General features: G+C 37.0%; 1 protein-coding gene across 1 annotated transcript in view; it reads left to right on the top strand.

Annotated features, from left to right (window-relative positions):
• Positions 1 to 17316, top strand: part of MICU3 (mitochondrial calcium uptake family member 3) — a 71947-nt gene that overhangs the window by 12800 nt on the left and 41831 nt on the right. The window contains exons 2-4 of the mRNA XM_006753800.2: positions 7127 to 7209; positions 9756 to 9909; positions 13578 to 13609. Coding sequence (XP_006753863.1) covers positions 7127 to 7209; positions 9756 to 9909; positions 13578 to 13609 — 269 coding nt within the window. The remainder of the gene's footprint in view (positions 1 to 7126; positions 7210 to 9755; positions 9910 to 13577; positions 13610 to 17316) is intronic.

Here is a 17316-nt window from a genome sequence, read left to right on the forward strand (position 1 = left end):
TTGCAAGGAATAAATATGCAGAATATATCATGATGATCTACAAATCAAGAAAATAAGACAGTATAACTGAAAAATAAGCAAAGGGTCTATACAGGCAACTCAATAGAAATATATTTTAAAAAACCAGTAAACACATGAGAAGATGTTCAACATCACTAACTATAGGGAAATATTATGATAACCAGAGTAAAGCACCAATTGTTATTAATTAAATTGGTAAAATTAAAAATACAGTAATGTTGGCATTCATGTAGAACCACAAAAATTCTTATACTCTGGTGGTAGGGGGTACAAATCTTTGCAAAATAAATTGACAGTGTGTGTTAAATTGAGGATTCACATACCTCATAACTCCAAAATTCTATCTAGGTATTATATACTCTTGAGAAACTGAACTGTGTGCATAAAGACACATGTTTAACAATACTTTTACATGTCCCTGGTACCTCCATTTCTCATCCCACAAAAGCTATTCAAAGTATTGTGTTCCACTGCAACTGCAGCACACCCCACCTTGCCCTGTCTCTGGTAAATGACCTCCATTTTGGATTTGATAGTAAATTTATAATATGTAAAACCTAGATGAGATCTTCAAAGAAGTAATTATAGATTAAAATAAGAGAGGAGGTTCATAGGACACTGTGGGTGAGTGAAACCACCATAGGGCACTGTGTAGATGAGAAGTGCCAGCAAAAGTATTGGGAAGGAAATTCCAGGGGAGTAGGACAAAAATCAGGAGTTCTCCCCTCTATCCCTCCACTAAAACTGTCAAGGTCATCGATGAGTTATCAACAGTGTCAGATGCTGTAAGATGAAAACTGAGAATTGACCTTTAGATTTAGAAACAAGGAGGTCATCGGTGACCTTGACAAGCAGTTTTAGTGGAGGGATAGAGGGGGGAACCAGCTGAAGTAGCAATATCAGAGACAGGAAATGTAGGCAGCTCTCTCCAATAGCTTTGCTGTACAGAGCAGGAAAGAAATGGTGTGAAGAACCCTATCACGTAAGCTACTATTACAGTACAGTGGACACTTGAACATCATAAGTGATCGTCCTCCCCCCCCCCGCCCCGCCCCCATTTCACAACTTTCTTTTTCTATTTGATCTCAGCCAGGGACATACTGTTGGCTGGTTGTCAGCTGTGTGTATTTCCACGTAGATACATTTACTAAGCATCAAAACATTTCACCTAGAGTACTTAGGGATTTTCCCACACTGGGAATTTGATGTTTAACCTTTCGACCACCCAACAAGCAAAACAAATGTTACTCCTTTTATCTTCATAGAAGCTTTTAAATAAGCCTGAAGCCATTAGAGAAAGCAAGTGTAATACTTCCATGAACATTTTTTTTAGCTAGAGTAAAAAATAGATGTGAATTGAGTCTCATATACATCTCATAGGTTTTTTTACCCAGAAAATGTAAAATAAAAATCCACATATAAGAGATATGTGCTTTGTAATGTTTCATAAAATTTTGGTACAGTTACCAATATCAGGGCATAAAATTCTAAACTTCCTACATATAATCAAGTAAACTTTCTAATCATTCATTTTAAAACATTAATACTGATTTAATTTAATATAAACATATTTTTAAAAAGAAAGTAATAAGGATGAATAATCTAAACAATTTTGGTTAATACAAATGGTTTTTATTTTTCCTTTTTCCATTCTTCATTTTCATGTCTGTTTCTTGGCTGCTAAGGGGTAATGCATTATACAGTGTTTAGATAATTGATATAATTGTCTCGAGTTACCTCTTTGGGATATTATCAGCTTGTAGGCATCAGTTTCTCTAATTGTCAAGTAGTGAATCCTTTATCTGGCATTTAATCTTGCCTCCCCGGGAAAACCAGACCTTACCACAGAGTAAATTTTCAAATTGCTGACCTGAAGTAACACGACACTATGCCTTGGCAGTGAACCTTTGCTTTCTGTTATTCTTAGGAGGAATAATGATATACTCTGTTGCCGGAAGGCCCTGATTTCACTACCTTCAGAAGTAACATCTAAGTACAAGTTACAAAGGTCTGAGTTTGGAAATTCCAGATAATATAATTGCATTGACACATATTTTTATTTCCTTCGGAAAGATGAGATAATTTTTAAAGTGTAATTTTTATCATTTCTACCACTTCTTAAGCCACTGCTCTTATGTCAGCATATCCACAAAGTACCTGAAAATGATCCCTACTCAATTTTATGAATAAATTGTGTGTGTTAGTTTACAGGTATGTTTAAAATTTTTATATCCATGAAATTCTCCATTTTTATAGGTAAGGAAACTGAGGTTAAAGAATTAGAATGCAGTTCACAATTTCTCAGTGTAACAAAAGAGATAGAGCTTTCTGGAGCTGGAAAGAAGATTTCCTAAACATTTGTTTAGCATACTTGAAAAGAATGTTAGTAAGTACCATAAAATAATTTCTAGAATATGTAAAATATAATTTCCTAGAAGGAATAAAAGAAAAAGACAAATTTAAATTCTCTTCTACCTCTAGAGTTCTGTGATTTCATTTTTCTGTTGTGTTTTCTTACACTTAGAATAAAGATAATTGATGTGCCAACTCTGAAACCCATGCTTGTATAGTTCTCAGTAGCAGTTTTGTGAGATCTTTTTGATATGAAAAATTCCATTTCCTCTATGAAATTTGCCACATATAAAAATATTGCAGTAGTACTTAAACTTCGGATGTCTGTATTCTCCTTTTCTCTGAAAATAACACCATAAAAATGTTCACATATCTAGTTAGAATATGCCTACATGAAGCCAAGAAATCATAATGTATTACATTTAATAAGATATTATTTGTTGAAATCACACTTATAATTTCATTTTTTAAAGTTTGGTGATACTTTATTTTCAGAGTGAATTTTACTTTATTAATGAAAGAAATGAACTTGTTAGAATTTAAACAAGTTTATATATATATAACTTTTGGGTAATTTTATATATTATTACTTAAATTTTAGAGTTTTTAGTTCTTTTATTTGGATATTTTGAGTATAGCAGTCTGTCAACCAAATTTAGTTCATGATCAACTGTTTTATAATCGCATATCAAAATTTTTAAGGTCATCATCTTTTTACCTATAGACAGTTCAATTCAGTTTTTGTAAGTTAAACTTTTGGACAGTAGTTACTGTTCAGCCTCCCATAGATACTGTGGATACTGTGGAGCACAAAACATCTATTTACACTCAACTTCTCTCAATATTCAAGGATGGAGGATCAAAACCAATGTTTTCTTAATCTCACTGACTTTGTTTAGTGAAAAGGTCAGAGTTTCAAAGCGTTTTTGCCAAATTTGGAAAAACAAAGCTGGGAGAGTGCAAGTGCAAGCATTACATTTCAAGTGAGTAGTGGCTGTGTTTAAGACTTTGGGAAGAAATACAATAAGTGCAGAATAAAATGTGTGGAAGTGTCAATTTAAGGTGAATCACAGTAGTCTAGTATTTCCTAAAAAACTAATTAAGGTCATTTACAAGTCGTACCTCCCAAGAGGCTACAGATGTGGTTTGTTTTGGAACTGTATCTCTCTAAGTCTTCGTTAAACATACTATATATAATTCTAATGTTTTTCCCCTAGTCTTTATATTTCATGAGCCCTTGATGTTGTCACCAAAAGTTAGTGTGACAGACACAGCAAGCTGTTGACCATAATCTCTTCTCTTACCTCATAATAGTTAGAGCTGTGGATGCCGGATTCGTTATCCATTATCCTTTGCACTTAAGTGACTAACTTCTCTTCGACTGACCACTTCTAGGCCTGGCCTATAAAAGCTCCTCACATGAACTTCTTCCATGCTGCCCTGCCCCACCTTGGTTGATAAAGGCAGTCATCATCACCCTGGGTCTCTGAATGAATGTGTGAATCAGCTTCCCGCTCTACCCCACCCCCCTCAAACCGTCCCATCCCACCCTGCAGACCTAGCATGTCCTTTTTGGAAATGAACACATTTCTGTTGTGTTTGAGCAATTACATCTGAGGAATTTAGCCCACCCTTTCTAATATACTAGATAAAGAAAGGATTATTTGGTGAAGGCCTCGAGTTTTGAGAAGGAAAATAATTGTTTTTTGTTTGTTTATAAAAATTTTTATTCAAGTAGTCACCATACAATGTTATATTAGTTTCAGTTGTACAACCTAGTGACTCAACATTATTATAGGTCTTACAATGTGATCACCACACTAAGTCTAGTAACCATCTGCCACCATGCAAAGTAATCACAATATTATTGACTGTGATCCCCTTCACTTTTTCATCCATCTCCTCACCCATCTTCCCTTTGGCAACCACCAGTTTGTTCTCTGTTTTTGTTTTGTTGTGTTTGTTCATTTGTGTGTGTGTTTTTTTAAGATTATACATATAAGTGAAATACCGTCTAGGTTGATCCATATTGTCACAAATGGCAGGATTTCATTGTTTTTTGTTGCTGAATGATATCCCATTACATATATTACTAGAGGCCCAATGCACGAAATTCATGCAAGGAGCTCGGCCTTTGCAGCCCCAGCTGTCTCAGCTGGCCCTTGCAGCCCTGGCTTCGTCCAGAAGGTCACTCAGATGGTCGTCAGGACAGTCGTCCTGCTGTTCAGTCTAATTAGCATATTAGCTCTTTATTATATAGGATAATGTGTGTGTGTGTGTGTGTGTGTGTGTGTGTGTATGCATGTATCACATCTTTATCCGTTCATCTAATGATGGAGGAAAGTGATTGTTTTTTTATAATGGTGAATTAAGTTTGGCAGCTGGACTGATCTGTATTCTCCTTGTATGAGAATTCAGCTGAACACCCACCTGTAAGTTTAACCTCTTCATAGACAGACACTAAGACCAATAGGAGAATATAAGTTTAAGACTAATGGGCAATTGGCCACTTTTGACATTGTTAATGTAACTGATCCTATGATTTGGCCCCAGTCTTATGGATTCCTGTCTGATACCCCAGTGACTTTATGCCAATATCCAATGTACAACAGCTCTTTCTGAACTCAGGTTCCTCTTGATGTGGTCTATTCATCTCTTCTTTGAATAATGGATTTAAGCCAATTTGCCTGTTGCTTGAACCTATGTGTATCCTCTGTATCCCTGGCTGAGGTCTATAGTTTGAGTCTTGTACTTGGTTCAGGATTGAGTCAAATAAATCATATGCTACCTCTTCTATACCTTTCTGTTCTGGCTTCTGTCCATTGCTGCCCTTCCTGAAATTTTCCTTGTAGCCAAAAGAATAATCTACCGAATTTGAGCTTCTTACAAATTATGTTTGTGTTTGCCTTTTTCTCCAACAATAACCAAGGACCTTTTCTATGTTTTAACTCTCAGTCTTCATTCAAATTTGAAGTGTGTATTCGCCTCTTTCTGGCTTTCCCTAGCTCATAAAATTATAAGATTCTCACCAGGTGCATTTATTCTTGTTATTCCTGTAGTCAAAAGTTAGAAGGACTTATGAATTTCACTCATGTTTTTTTAAAGATATTATAGAAGCAAAATTTACTCTTTATTGTTGAAAAGAATAGGTAATGTCAATCTATAGAAATTGAGAATTTTTCTTACTGAACATGAGTTCTATAGCTTCTGTCAGTCTCTTCCCTGTGGTTCACAAATTGTACTTTATCGCTTTGAAAAGGCTTGTTTTTTAAGCACGTGATATTGAATCTATCTATCTACTAGTATATAAAAGGCTAATATGCAAACTATCCCCTTGGGAGTTCGACCAGAAAACCAGGAGTTTGAGCGCTCACTATGACATGCGCTGACCACCAGGGGGCATCATGGAACATGGCGGGTGACCAGTGGTGGTGGCAGGGTGCTGAGGAAGAGAGGGAAGGAAGAGGTGGGGGGGGGCAGGAAACTTGATCGGCCCTGATTGCCGGCCAGGCATAGGTACTCTACCTGTACATGAATTTCGTGCACCGGGCCTTTAGTTTATAATAGACTTTCATTTTATCAATTAATGTTTTAACAACTACATGGATATAATTCAGGTTTTTTACTTTCAGGTTAACTTTCCCATTCACTGTAGATACATTATACTTACTGATGAGTTTTTATTGGCAATTTGTGATGAAAAAAGTATCATTTACTGAGACAGTATATACTATTGAAAGATATTTAGGTTAATTTTATGCTTCAAAAATTAAAATATATAATGGATTTAAGTAAGCAAAAAAGGTATTAAAGTAGATCAGCCAGTGAATATAGGTGTACTTAACCTGCTCCTTATAATATAAGGATTATATCCACATATTCATGCCAGTGTGCTCAAGGTAAATGGCTGTGCATACATTTTTTTTAAAGCCTCAGAACATTGATGTGATATAAGATCATTGTCATGTGTAGGTAAGCAAGACTGCCAAGAGGTGGTTCATAAACTGGTTTGAATATCATTTTCCACCTTTATTGATTGATTGTTGGTTTCTGAATGTTCATAACAGTGATGTTAACACTTCAGAAGGTTTAGATTTATTCAAACTTTGGAGTGTCTAAGGAGGGGAAGCGGTCGTGGTGCGCAAGGCCAATTTCCAGGAGGCCAGCGGCACTGGTCCATCAGTGCCTGGCCCATTCTCTGGAGATTGGACATGCAGGACTACTGAGGGAGTGAGTGGCTGCCGCCGGGTTGGTGGGCCACTGGGATGGGTCTGTCGGCTGAGCTGCGCTCCCTCTATGGGAGCGCACTGACCCCTAGGGCACAGCTCCTGCATTGAGTGTCTGTCCTTCTAGTGGTCAGCGCACGTCATAGTGAGTGGTTGAGAAGCCTTAGCATATCATCAGCATATTACACTTTGATTGGTTGAACAGACGACTGGATGACCGGACGACTGGATGACCGGACATTTAGCATATTAGGCTTTTATTATATAGGATCACATGCTTCCCCTTTTAATCTGGAAAACATTTAATTAAGGTGGTGCTAAATTGACTTGTGGTCACTTAATGCTGTTATCAAAAATGATGGTTACTTTTGCCGAGGCCATAGTGTGTAGAATTTATGCAGTAGAATTTTAATGAAAACCTTTAACTCTACTTGGTAGATTTCTTCTGATACTCATTCTCACGTAGTTAAAGAATACAAAATTATTCTACAGTTCTGCCCATTTTCTCTTACTTTCTCTTACTATAGGATGGTTAGAGGCAAACATCACAGGCCATTACTGTAAAATTTTAGGGAAGAAGGGCGTGTTTGAAAAGGTAGTGGACATGACTGTATGTGAAACATTAGCAGTGGTTCTCAACCCTCCTAATGCCGTGACCCTTTAATACAGTTCCTCATGTTGTGGTGACCCCCAACCATAAAATTATTTTCATTGCTACTTCATAACTGTAATTTTGCTACTGTTATGAATCGTAATGTAAATATCTGATATGCTATATGTATTTTCCGATGGTCACGACCCACAGGTTGAGAACCGCTGCATCAGAGGGAGAACAACAGGATTTGCTAATTGATTGTTAGAAGTGAAGGAGGAGGAGGAGTTGCCTGCGTTAGCTCATAGAAGGGGGATCACATTACCAGTTGCAGTGGTCCAGCAGATTTGGCGTGCTGCGACACATGATAGACTGAGCCTAAGGAAGGGCAGCTCAGTGAGAAAACAGGCACTTGTGAGCACCAAAAAGTCAAAGATCAAGCCCATATTAGGCCATAGCAAACATAGAAGATATAGGCAAAAATTGTGGTTCAGGATGTTAGACTGAGGCATGGCTTCAAACAGCTTCACAGGGAGAGGTCCTCTAGGAAATTCACTGGAGAAGAGGTGTCTGGGGCCACGGAGGCCTAAGGAAAGAGCCAGCAAGAAGCAGTTGCTGTCTGCCAGGGAGAGTCAAATTTGTGGTCAGACAAGATTGGGCTCCCTGCCCTGGGATATAAGTGTAAAAGGGGACTTAGGTAGTAGACTGATCCCTGGGGAGCGTTCAGGGAGATTACTGCCCATTCTTGATACTGAGTTGTTCATTGTCTCACTTCTCACCCTTGGCAGAGCAAAAATAATTTCCTAATTCCTATGGCTTCCCTGAGCATTGTTATTAATATACTGCTGAGCTACTTGCCTCTGGTACCAGGTTGCTTTATCTCTCTGAAGCACTATTTTAAGAATCTCCCTAAAGCCATTTGTTTTCTGTCAGATTAAATTCCAGTGCTTTACTCTAGAACTCAGAGATTATTGTCAATTTACCTATCTTTTTCTATGAATGCAGTATAGTATAATCCCTTTTTTAAAAAAATATATATTTTATTGATTTTTTACAGAGAGGAAGGGAGAGAGATAGAGAGCTAGAAACATCGATGAGAGAGAAACATCGATCAGCTGCCTCCTGCACACCCCACACTGGGGATGTGACCGCAACCAAGGCACATGCCCCCGACTGGAATCGAACTTGGGACCCTTCAGTCCGCAGGCTGATGCTCTATCCACTGAGCCAAATCAGTCAGGGCAGTATAATCCCTTTTTTTTTTTTTTTTTTGCCAAAAAAGAAAACAAAAAATTTATATCTATAAATTTCTGAAGTTCTGTCTTCTAAATTATATACAATAATTATCTCACTTTTATAATCAGGAAAATAATCCTTCTGTTAAAAAATTAATTTGTTATCGTTAGTTCAGAGAGAAAATAAATAACAGTGGACAATTATTTATATACAGGGTAAAGACTGCAAATTAAGGAAAACAGGAGAGACTTCCTTCTCCTGCTACGCACACTTCTTCTAATTCTGTTCATCTTAACCCTAGAGAGAATTCAGAATGACTGTTGGTAGTAACTGTACTATGGTGATCTAGAGTTAGCAACTTTAGATGGTGTTTCTACTAAATGGTGTCTTTAGTGGTAGTCATGAACACCCTATCAGGGTTTCACTTTTTAAAGAAAATTAATAACTACAATGAATAAGTTTCTAATTAAATAAATATGCCTATATAAAGAGTGCATAGTAGGCATTCTACCTTTAGAATAGTGATTTTCAACCTATGTGCTGCAAGAATTTTTAAAACATGCAATATCTGACCTCTTTTCCCTTAGATTGTCACATGAAAAAAATGATGACAGCTCAGCAATAGCCATCTGGTGTGAATGAATCAAAATTATACCTTTTTTTTTGTCAGATTGGCAAAAAATATATTTTTTGGTGTGCCACAGATTTTAGTAACTAGTTTATGTGTACCGTGAGATGAAAAAAGTTGAAAATCTCTGCTCTAGAGAAACTACTAGCTCAGAAATTTAATGTTCTTTAAGACTAAAACTGAAGAAATAAATTACACGTCCTTCAAAGTTCCAGTTTAAAATCTTCAGGCTGTTAATAACATTCATTGTAGAATCTTTGAAGTATTAATTCATTGTACTTATGTGGACAGTCTATAATAATAAAAGGGTAACATGCTAATTAGACCAGATGTCATTCCAGACGTCCTTCCTGACAAAGTCAGGGCTGCAGGGAAGCCAGCCCGGGTCCTGGGTGCCTGCGGGCAGCCCGAGGAGGGAAGCCAGCCCAGGTCCGGGGGTCCACAGGCGGCTGAGGAGGGAAGCCTGGTCCTGGGTGCTGGAGGGAAGCCGGTGCCAGCAGCCCAGGGAAGGAAGGCCTACTCTTGCATGCGTTTTCATGCATTGGGCCTCTATTTAATTTATAAAATGATTCAGTTCTTCAAAAGACAATATTTTCAAATTTTCATTTACTCTGTTAATTCACTTTTAGCACAATTAAAAGCATTTACAATCTAAAAGGAGATGTTATTTCACATAGTTGAAATTTTTTTACTTTTTTAGGTAGCAATTGGCAGAACAGACATTGAAGACTTAGACCTCTATGCTACATCTCGGGAAAGGCGGTTTCGTTTGTTTGCCTCTATAGAATGTGAAGGGCAGTTATTCATGACTCCGTATGATTTTATTTTGGCTGTTACAACAGATGAGCCCAAACGTAAGTATATTTTTAAAAATACCTTAATAATTTTATAAGATTGTTTAATCTCTAGTGTGGAGCAGTATAAGTTTTTCAGAACAACTAACCAAGTAATGTATTTCAGAAGACATTATGCTATACAGTGTTACCAGACTAATAGTTCTTACAAACTCCTATTGGTATCTCTTCTCTTTTCAGAATTTTTCAGTTGTTCCCTTTCTCAGTACATTAAGCTTAAACACCACCTTCACTCTTAAAATGCTTTATAACTTCATATTCTTTAAACTTATATTCTGCCTAGTCAATTTTTACATCCAGCCTAAACAGAGTAATTCAGAGGACTGGCTTTGAAGTTAGACCTGGGCAAGAATTCTGCCTATATCTTTTATATTTGTCATGGCTCCTGCAGTATCAGTATAGGCTAATTCTTTTTCACCTTTCCATGTGCTGGGCAGTCGCTCTCAAACTTTTTGGCAATATATACATTTTTGCAGACTTCCTTAATATCTGACTTAATAAAGGATAGTTGGATTCTCATATCTGCTTTTGTATTCAGTATGTTGCAGTATGTTGTTTTTCATGAAGTATGTGAGCAAAATCTGCCTCACAGATATAAAAGTAGCAAAAGTATATTGAAATTAGACTGACTGGTGTTTAAACTTTGGCATTCATTTAGTAGCTTTGAGAACTTGGTTAACGTATTCAATCTTCTTTTTCCTCATTTAAAAAGCTAAAAATAAAAATAGCCTTGTGAGGTTTTTTGAGGATTAAATATGTCAGTTGTACTTAGTGTAATACCTGACACACAATAATCCTATATAATAAAAGCGTAATATGCAAATCGACCAAAAGGTGGAACAACCGGTCGGCGGGGGGCAGGGCCGCAAGCAGGCAGCGCCAGGCCAGACAAGGCACCTGCAAGTGGGCAGAGAGAGGGGCCGGCAATGGGGGGGTCGGCGACCAGCGATAGCAGAGGGGTGATTGGGGGGGACAAGGACGGCCACTCGCTGGCTGGTGCCGTCCCCTGATCAGCCCGCTGGTCGCCCCCCACAGAGGGAGGCCAGGTTTAGGCCCGCTCCGGGCCTCTAGTTGCTTAATAAATGTTAGTAGATATCATCATCATCATTATCGCTTGAATTTGTAACCATGATTTAAGCACTTTTTTAAAATATATTTTACTGATTTTTTACAGAGAAGAAGGGAGAGGAATAGAGAGCTAGAAACATCGATGAGAGAGAAACATTGATCAGCTGCCTCCCACACACTTCCTCCTAGGGATGTGCCCGCAACCAAGGTACATGCCCTTGACCAGAATTGAACCTGGGACCTTTCAGTCTGTAGGCCGACGCTCTATCCACTGAGCCAAACTGGTTAGGCTAAACATTTTTTTATATATAATTTCATGGTGATATCAATAGGAAAAAAAAGGTATCCTATGTAAACATTTGCTCAATAATTATAGTACAAAGTAAATATCAATTGAGGTATACATCTGATTGTTGTTGATTATAACTTTGTGTTTGAAATTGAGAAAATTTCTTATTTTACCTACTTAAATGGAACCTAAAAGGCAAATGTCCCTTCTAGAACTAAAATAAGTAATTATTTTTCTCATATAGCTTCAAATATTATTTTAATTTTAGTTTTAAAAGATGTATTATTAAAAAATTAGACATACATAAAAATATTAAAAATACAATGAATATCAACCTATAGCTTTAAGAAATAAAATATATCCAATAGAATTGAAGTCCCTTTTCATCCAATTTTTATATATATATATGTATATAGTAACTACATATTAAATAAGGAGTAGAAAATCCTTTGAAGAACAATCTTAATAGCTCTTTAGTCTTTATAAGAAAAAGCTAATAATATTGAACATGGTGACATATCCGGCAGAATGAATACGTCTTTTGTGAATAATTTACCCTGGAGTTCTCATAAACCCTACAAAACTCAAGAGTGTTTCTAACTTCCTCTTTTGATAAATAGCTTCTGAACATTACACCAGAGCGTGTGCATGTACTTTTGTGCCATTTATTTTTCTTCTTTTTTTTGTTATATTTCAAAAGCAACAGAGCATTATTTACATTGTTCTGCTTATTATGAAAAGGAGGATGTCTTTTAAAGTGAATGTATATAGTATCATAATTGAGGTTAACTGCTGAATTCAACTTTATAGGCCTATGATTTTAATCACTTGATTATATGTTTGTATAACCTATCTTGAGTAAAGAAAGGATGTTGTTTCTACATAGAGAATAAATCTATCTGCCTAAAGATCAGATTGCTAAATTTTAGAAAATACTTCCTTTGTATTTTAAGATGATGTATTAACTAAGAAAAAGAGCCTTTCTTATAATCTTGAATTTGATATATTGTTTACATTAACTATGGTAAATTATATAGAAATAACAACATCGCCATGTAGGGATATTATTGGTTGTCATTATTGTAATGTAGTTAGTATACTTAATATTTACCAATTCCTAATTAAGCTGTTTAATAGGAATTAATCCCATATAAACATGAGGTTAGTCATTAGATATTCGCAGTGTTCAAATCTGAGCAAAGGAAACAGCAATATGACTCACATTTATTTCAATATTATTCATAGTTTTTGATCTCTTCAGGAGTGTGAAGAGGAATCACAAAAAGAAAGTGATCACTGGTATTTTATTCAACTACTAGGGGCCCAGTACACGAATTTGTGCACCAGTGGGGTCCCTCAGCCTGGCCTGCGGGATTGGTCCGAAACTGGTTCACCAACATCCCCCAAGGGGTCTTGGATTGTGAGAAGGCACAGGCCAGGCTGAGGTACCCCACTGGTGCACGCTCGGGGCTGGGGAGGGACATGGGAGGTTGGCCAGCCACAGAGGGACTGTGGAGGGCTCCAGGGCATGTCTGGCCCATCTCACTCAGTCCCTATCAGCCGGACCCCAGCAGCAAGCTAACCTACTGGTCAGAGCATCTGCCCCCTGGTGGTCAGTGCACATCATAGCGACTGGTAAACCAGTCAACTGTCTGCCCCCTGGTGGTCAGTGCACTTCATAGTGAGCAGTTGAGCAACCTTAGCATACATTAGCATATTACAGTTTGATTGGTTGAACAGCCAACCAGATACTTTAGCATATTATGCTTTTATTATACAGGATAATATTTTTAGCAGAGAAGAATGGAAAACAGGATGAGACTCCCTACCTCACATTCCTTGCTCTCTCCTTCATCTCTTTTACCTTTGTCCCTATCCTTCCCATTCACGCTAGAGAGACCTGACCTTTTAATTATAATCAGCAATAGTAACATAGTAGACAGCATGGGTAATGCCTTAAAATTATAGTTTATGTTAATATTTTATATTCTATGAATATTTAATACCATTATTTGTGTTTTTAAGACCATAGGATGTTTAACATGAAGTTAACTTATTTTATAAATCTAGAAATACACAAAGTTAGATAATAATTATGGAAAATGTGTTTCCTATTCAAATTATTTATTATAGTTTATAGTACATGAAACAAAAACATGCCATAAATAAAATACCTTGGATCCAAATCTTGAGAAACATTGCCTTTTAGATATAAAGCTGGGTTTTAGGAGATATGGTTGTTGATAGTTACTGAATTTAGATCTATATGACATTAAGTATTATCTAATTCTTATATATTTGTTTATTATAGTTGCTAAAACATGGAAGTCACTTTCCAAACCGGTAAGTTAAAGCTCTTGGTATACATACACATTCATTCATTCAGTCTCTCTCTCTTTCTCTCTCTCTCTCTCTCTCTCTCTCTCACACACACACACACACACACACACACACACACACTCTCACACACACACATACAATTTGGTATATATATATTTTCTAGAAATTAAATCACATCCAGGAACCATTTGAAGATGTGGATCAGTGGTAACTCTCATGTGTGAATGTAAGTTGGCATACCCACTTTGGAAAAACAGTTTGGCAGTATCTACTAAAACTAAAGATCCACATATTCTATACCTAGCAGTTCTACTCCTGGGCTTAAGTTCTACAACTGTGCATGCATATATACCTAGTAAGCTTCCACTTGAATATGCCCTATGATCCAATAATTTCACACCAGTGTATATATCCAGAAAAACTTCCGTATATGCAGGACAGATTGATAGGAATGGCCATAGATTGTTCATATTGGCCGACAAGACTGTGATACAATATCAACAGTAGAATTGACAAATGAGTTTTGATATAGTCATACAGTGAATACTACATTAACAGTGAAAACAAATGAACTATAGCAATGCTTTTACTAGCTGAATCTCAGAAACCATGACAAAGTAAGCAATTCAAAAATACATAAAGTATAATTCCATTTGTATAAATTTCAAAACTGGGGAAATGAAACCATACTGTAAAGGATACATTCATAGGTGGGGAAATACCTACCTGAGGAATGATAAATTTAAAATTAAAGACAATATTTATCTCTGGGAGAGACGGAGGGAATATTATAAGTGAGGGATGCAGAGAGGCTACTTTGAAATTTTAGAAATATTTTCTGTAAAGTTAGGTATAATGCAAATATGTGTCCTATCACAACTACAACTTACTGACTACAGGTGTAAGCTAATGCAGTGCATTACTTTGCTAAGGCTGCCATAACAAATACCACAGTCTGGGTGGCTTAAACAACAGAAATTTATTTTCTCATAGTTCAGGAGGTTGGAAGTTTAAGATCAAGATGTTGGCAGGCTTGTTTTCTCTTGAGGCCTCTCTCCTTGGCATGTAGATGGCCATCTCCCTCTGCCGTCTTCACATCTTTCCTCCTTGTGTGGGATATAAAACTTAAACTCATAGATACAGACAACAGTATGATGGTTACCAGAGGGAAGGGGGTGTAGGGAGTAGTAAAGGGTAAAGGGGGCAAGTATATGGTGACAAAAGTTGATCTGACTTTGAGTGAAATCAAATGGTTCTTAGCTTCTTCTGACTGACTGACTTTGCTGAGCATAATTTTCTCAAGATCTATGCATGTTGTTGCAAATAGCAGTATTTCATCTTTTCTTATGGCTGAGCTGTATACCATTATGTGTATGTACCACATATTCTTTATCCAATCCTCTATTGAAGGACACTTGGGTTGTTTCCATGTCTTGGCCACCGTGAATAATGCTGCAATGAGCATGGGGGTGCATATATCTTTACGAATAAAAGTTTTCAAAAATTTTAGGGTAGATACCCAGAAGAGGGATTGCTGGGTCACATGGTAATAACTCTGTTCTTAGGTTTTTGAGGAACCTCCATGCTGTTTTCCATAGTGGCTATACCAGTTTACATTCCCACCACCAGTGAATGAGGGTTCCTTTTCTCCACAACCTTTCAACACTTGTTATTACTTGTCTTGTTGATAATAGCCATTCTAACCGGTGTGAGGTGGTGTTCCATTGTAGTTTTGATTTGCATTTTCCTAATAGCTGGTGAAGTTGAGCATATTTTCATTTATCTGTTGGCCATTTATATGTCTTCTTAGGAGAAGTCTTTGTTCAGGTCCTCTGCCCATTTATAAATTGGATTGTTTGTTTTTATTTTGTTGAGTTGTATGAGTTGTTTATATATTTTAGGTATTAAACCCTTGTCATGGCTGTTGTTTGCAGATATCATCTCTGATTTGGATGGTTGGCTTTTTGCTTTGTTGTCACTTTCTTTTGCTCTACAGAAGCTTTTTAGTTCAATATAGTCCCATTCATTTACTTTTGCCTTTACTTACTAATTTTCATGTAATGTATGTATATTAACTGTATAATAAGACAAAATTATACTCATTTAAGAAAATTATATGAATCCTTTAAAAGGCAACTATAATTCTAGGTAACTGAGTTCAATCCATCAAATATTTATTTTGTTCCTATTTGCAATGCTGCAATATAATTCTGACACTAACTACCCGGAGTTATTGTCAGACTCAACAGGTTTAAGGACCCAGCCCCCAATAAGACTGCCTTCATTTCAGATGCCAGCTGCAAATTCAAGGTTCCCAGGCCACCCATACTTCTGACCAATTGGCTACAAGTCCATGCAGTTCCCACAACTCACCTTAAGTTCAGTAATTTGCTAGTCTGCCTCATTAGGACTGTGGAATCTTCTACACTTAAGATTACAGTTTATAATTATTACAAGGGACACAAATAAGGACCAGCTAAATGATGATCACACAGGGCAAGGTATGGGAGGGCCTCAAACACAGAACTGCTGTGCCCTCTCCCCATAGTCTCAGGTATGTCAGCCTCATGTCACATCAGTGTATTCATCAATCTGAAAGCTACACTGAGCTTGGGAGTTTCATTGCATAAGTATGATTGATTGGATCATTGGCCACATGAGTAAACTCAGTCTCCAGTCCCTCTCCCTCCCCCTCAGAAGTTGCCTAGCTTAAAGCCCCAACGCTCTAATCACATGGTTGTTCTTTCTGGTGATCAGCATCTTAGTCTAAACTCAGGTGTGACGCATGGATATAGAGTCTCCCTCCCAGGAACCTGGGACAAAGGCATCAACTTCTTTATTATACAACACTATTACATATAAGAGACTAAGATAGGTACCAGAGAGGGGAGAGAGATTCCCAGCCTGAACGGAAAATAGATTTTAATAAAATTTAACAGTGTTTAAATTTAACAGAAGACAAAGAAATGAGTGTGTCCATTGGATGACCTATATCAGAAGAAATTAAATTATTACTAAAATAAACTGCTTATATTCAGTCAGGATCTGCCAGTCATTTACTAGTTATGTGATCTCGGGTGAGTTACTTGTGTTTTTTAAGACTCAGTAAAATATACAAAATGAGGATTGTCTTTTAAAATTAAATGAGATATTGTAATAGCCCCATTGAGGGCACTCAGTGACGGGTAGCTATGCTTTTGTGGTCTTAAACGCTGGCCAAATACATGGAAACAGTTAAAATGAAAGAGAAGTTAATATATAATAGAGATGATAAAAAAAAGTAAGTGTAGAAAATGCATTTAAAATGTTTTTAAATCTCTTGCTCTAACAAAAATATTTGTTTAGTCTTGTGTAAACAGTAAATACCCCAGCTTTTCATCATTATTCATACCTGAATTTTTACCTCTCTGCCATTGCTACCCATTACCTGCAGTGCGGAGACCACACCATGAAGGAAAGGAAAGCCAGGATTCACAGGCGGACTTCAGAGAGTCCCTAAAGCCCCTAAAAATACCTCTCCTGTCTTTGGCATCCAGGGATTTCTTATTTGCATGCTAACTCCACTTTGTAATGAAAAGCATGATTTCTAAATGTCACAGAACATTTTCAGGTAAAATTACATCAGGAAGGGTTTGTCTAAAGTGCTTCTAAACTCAGATATGCATAAAAGTCTCCTGGGTGTCATGTTGAAAACACAGATTCTGGTTCAG

This window comes from Myotis davidii, unplaced genomic scaffold, assembly GCF_000327345.1.
Source record: "Myotis davidii unplaced genomic scaffold, ASM32734v1 scaffold71, whole genome shotgun sequence".
Classification (NCBI taxonomy): Eukaryota; Metazoa; Chordata; class Mammalia; order Chiroptera; family Vespertilionidae; genus Myotis; species Myotis davidii.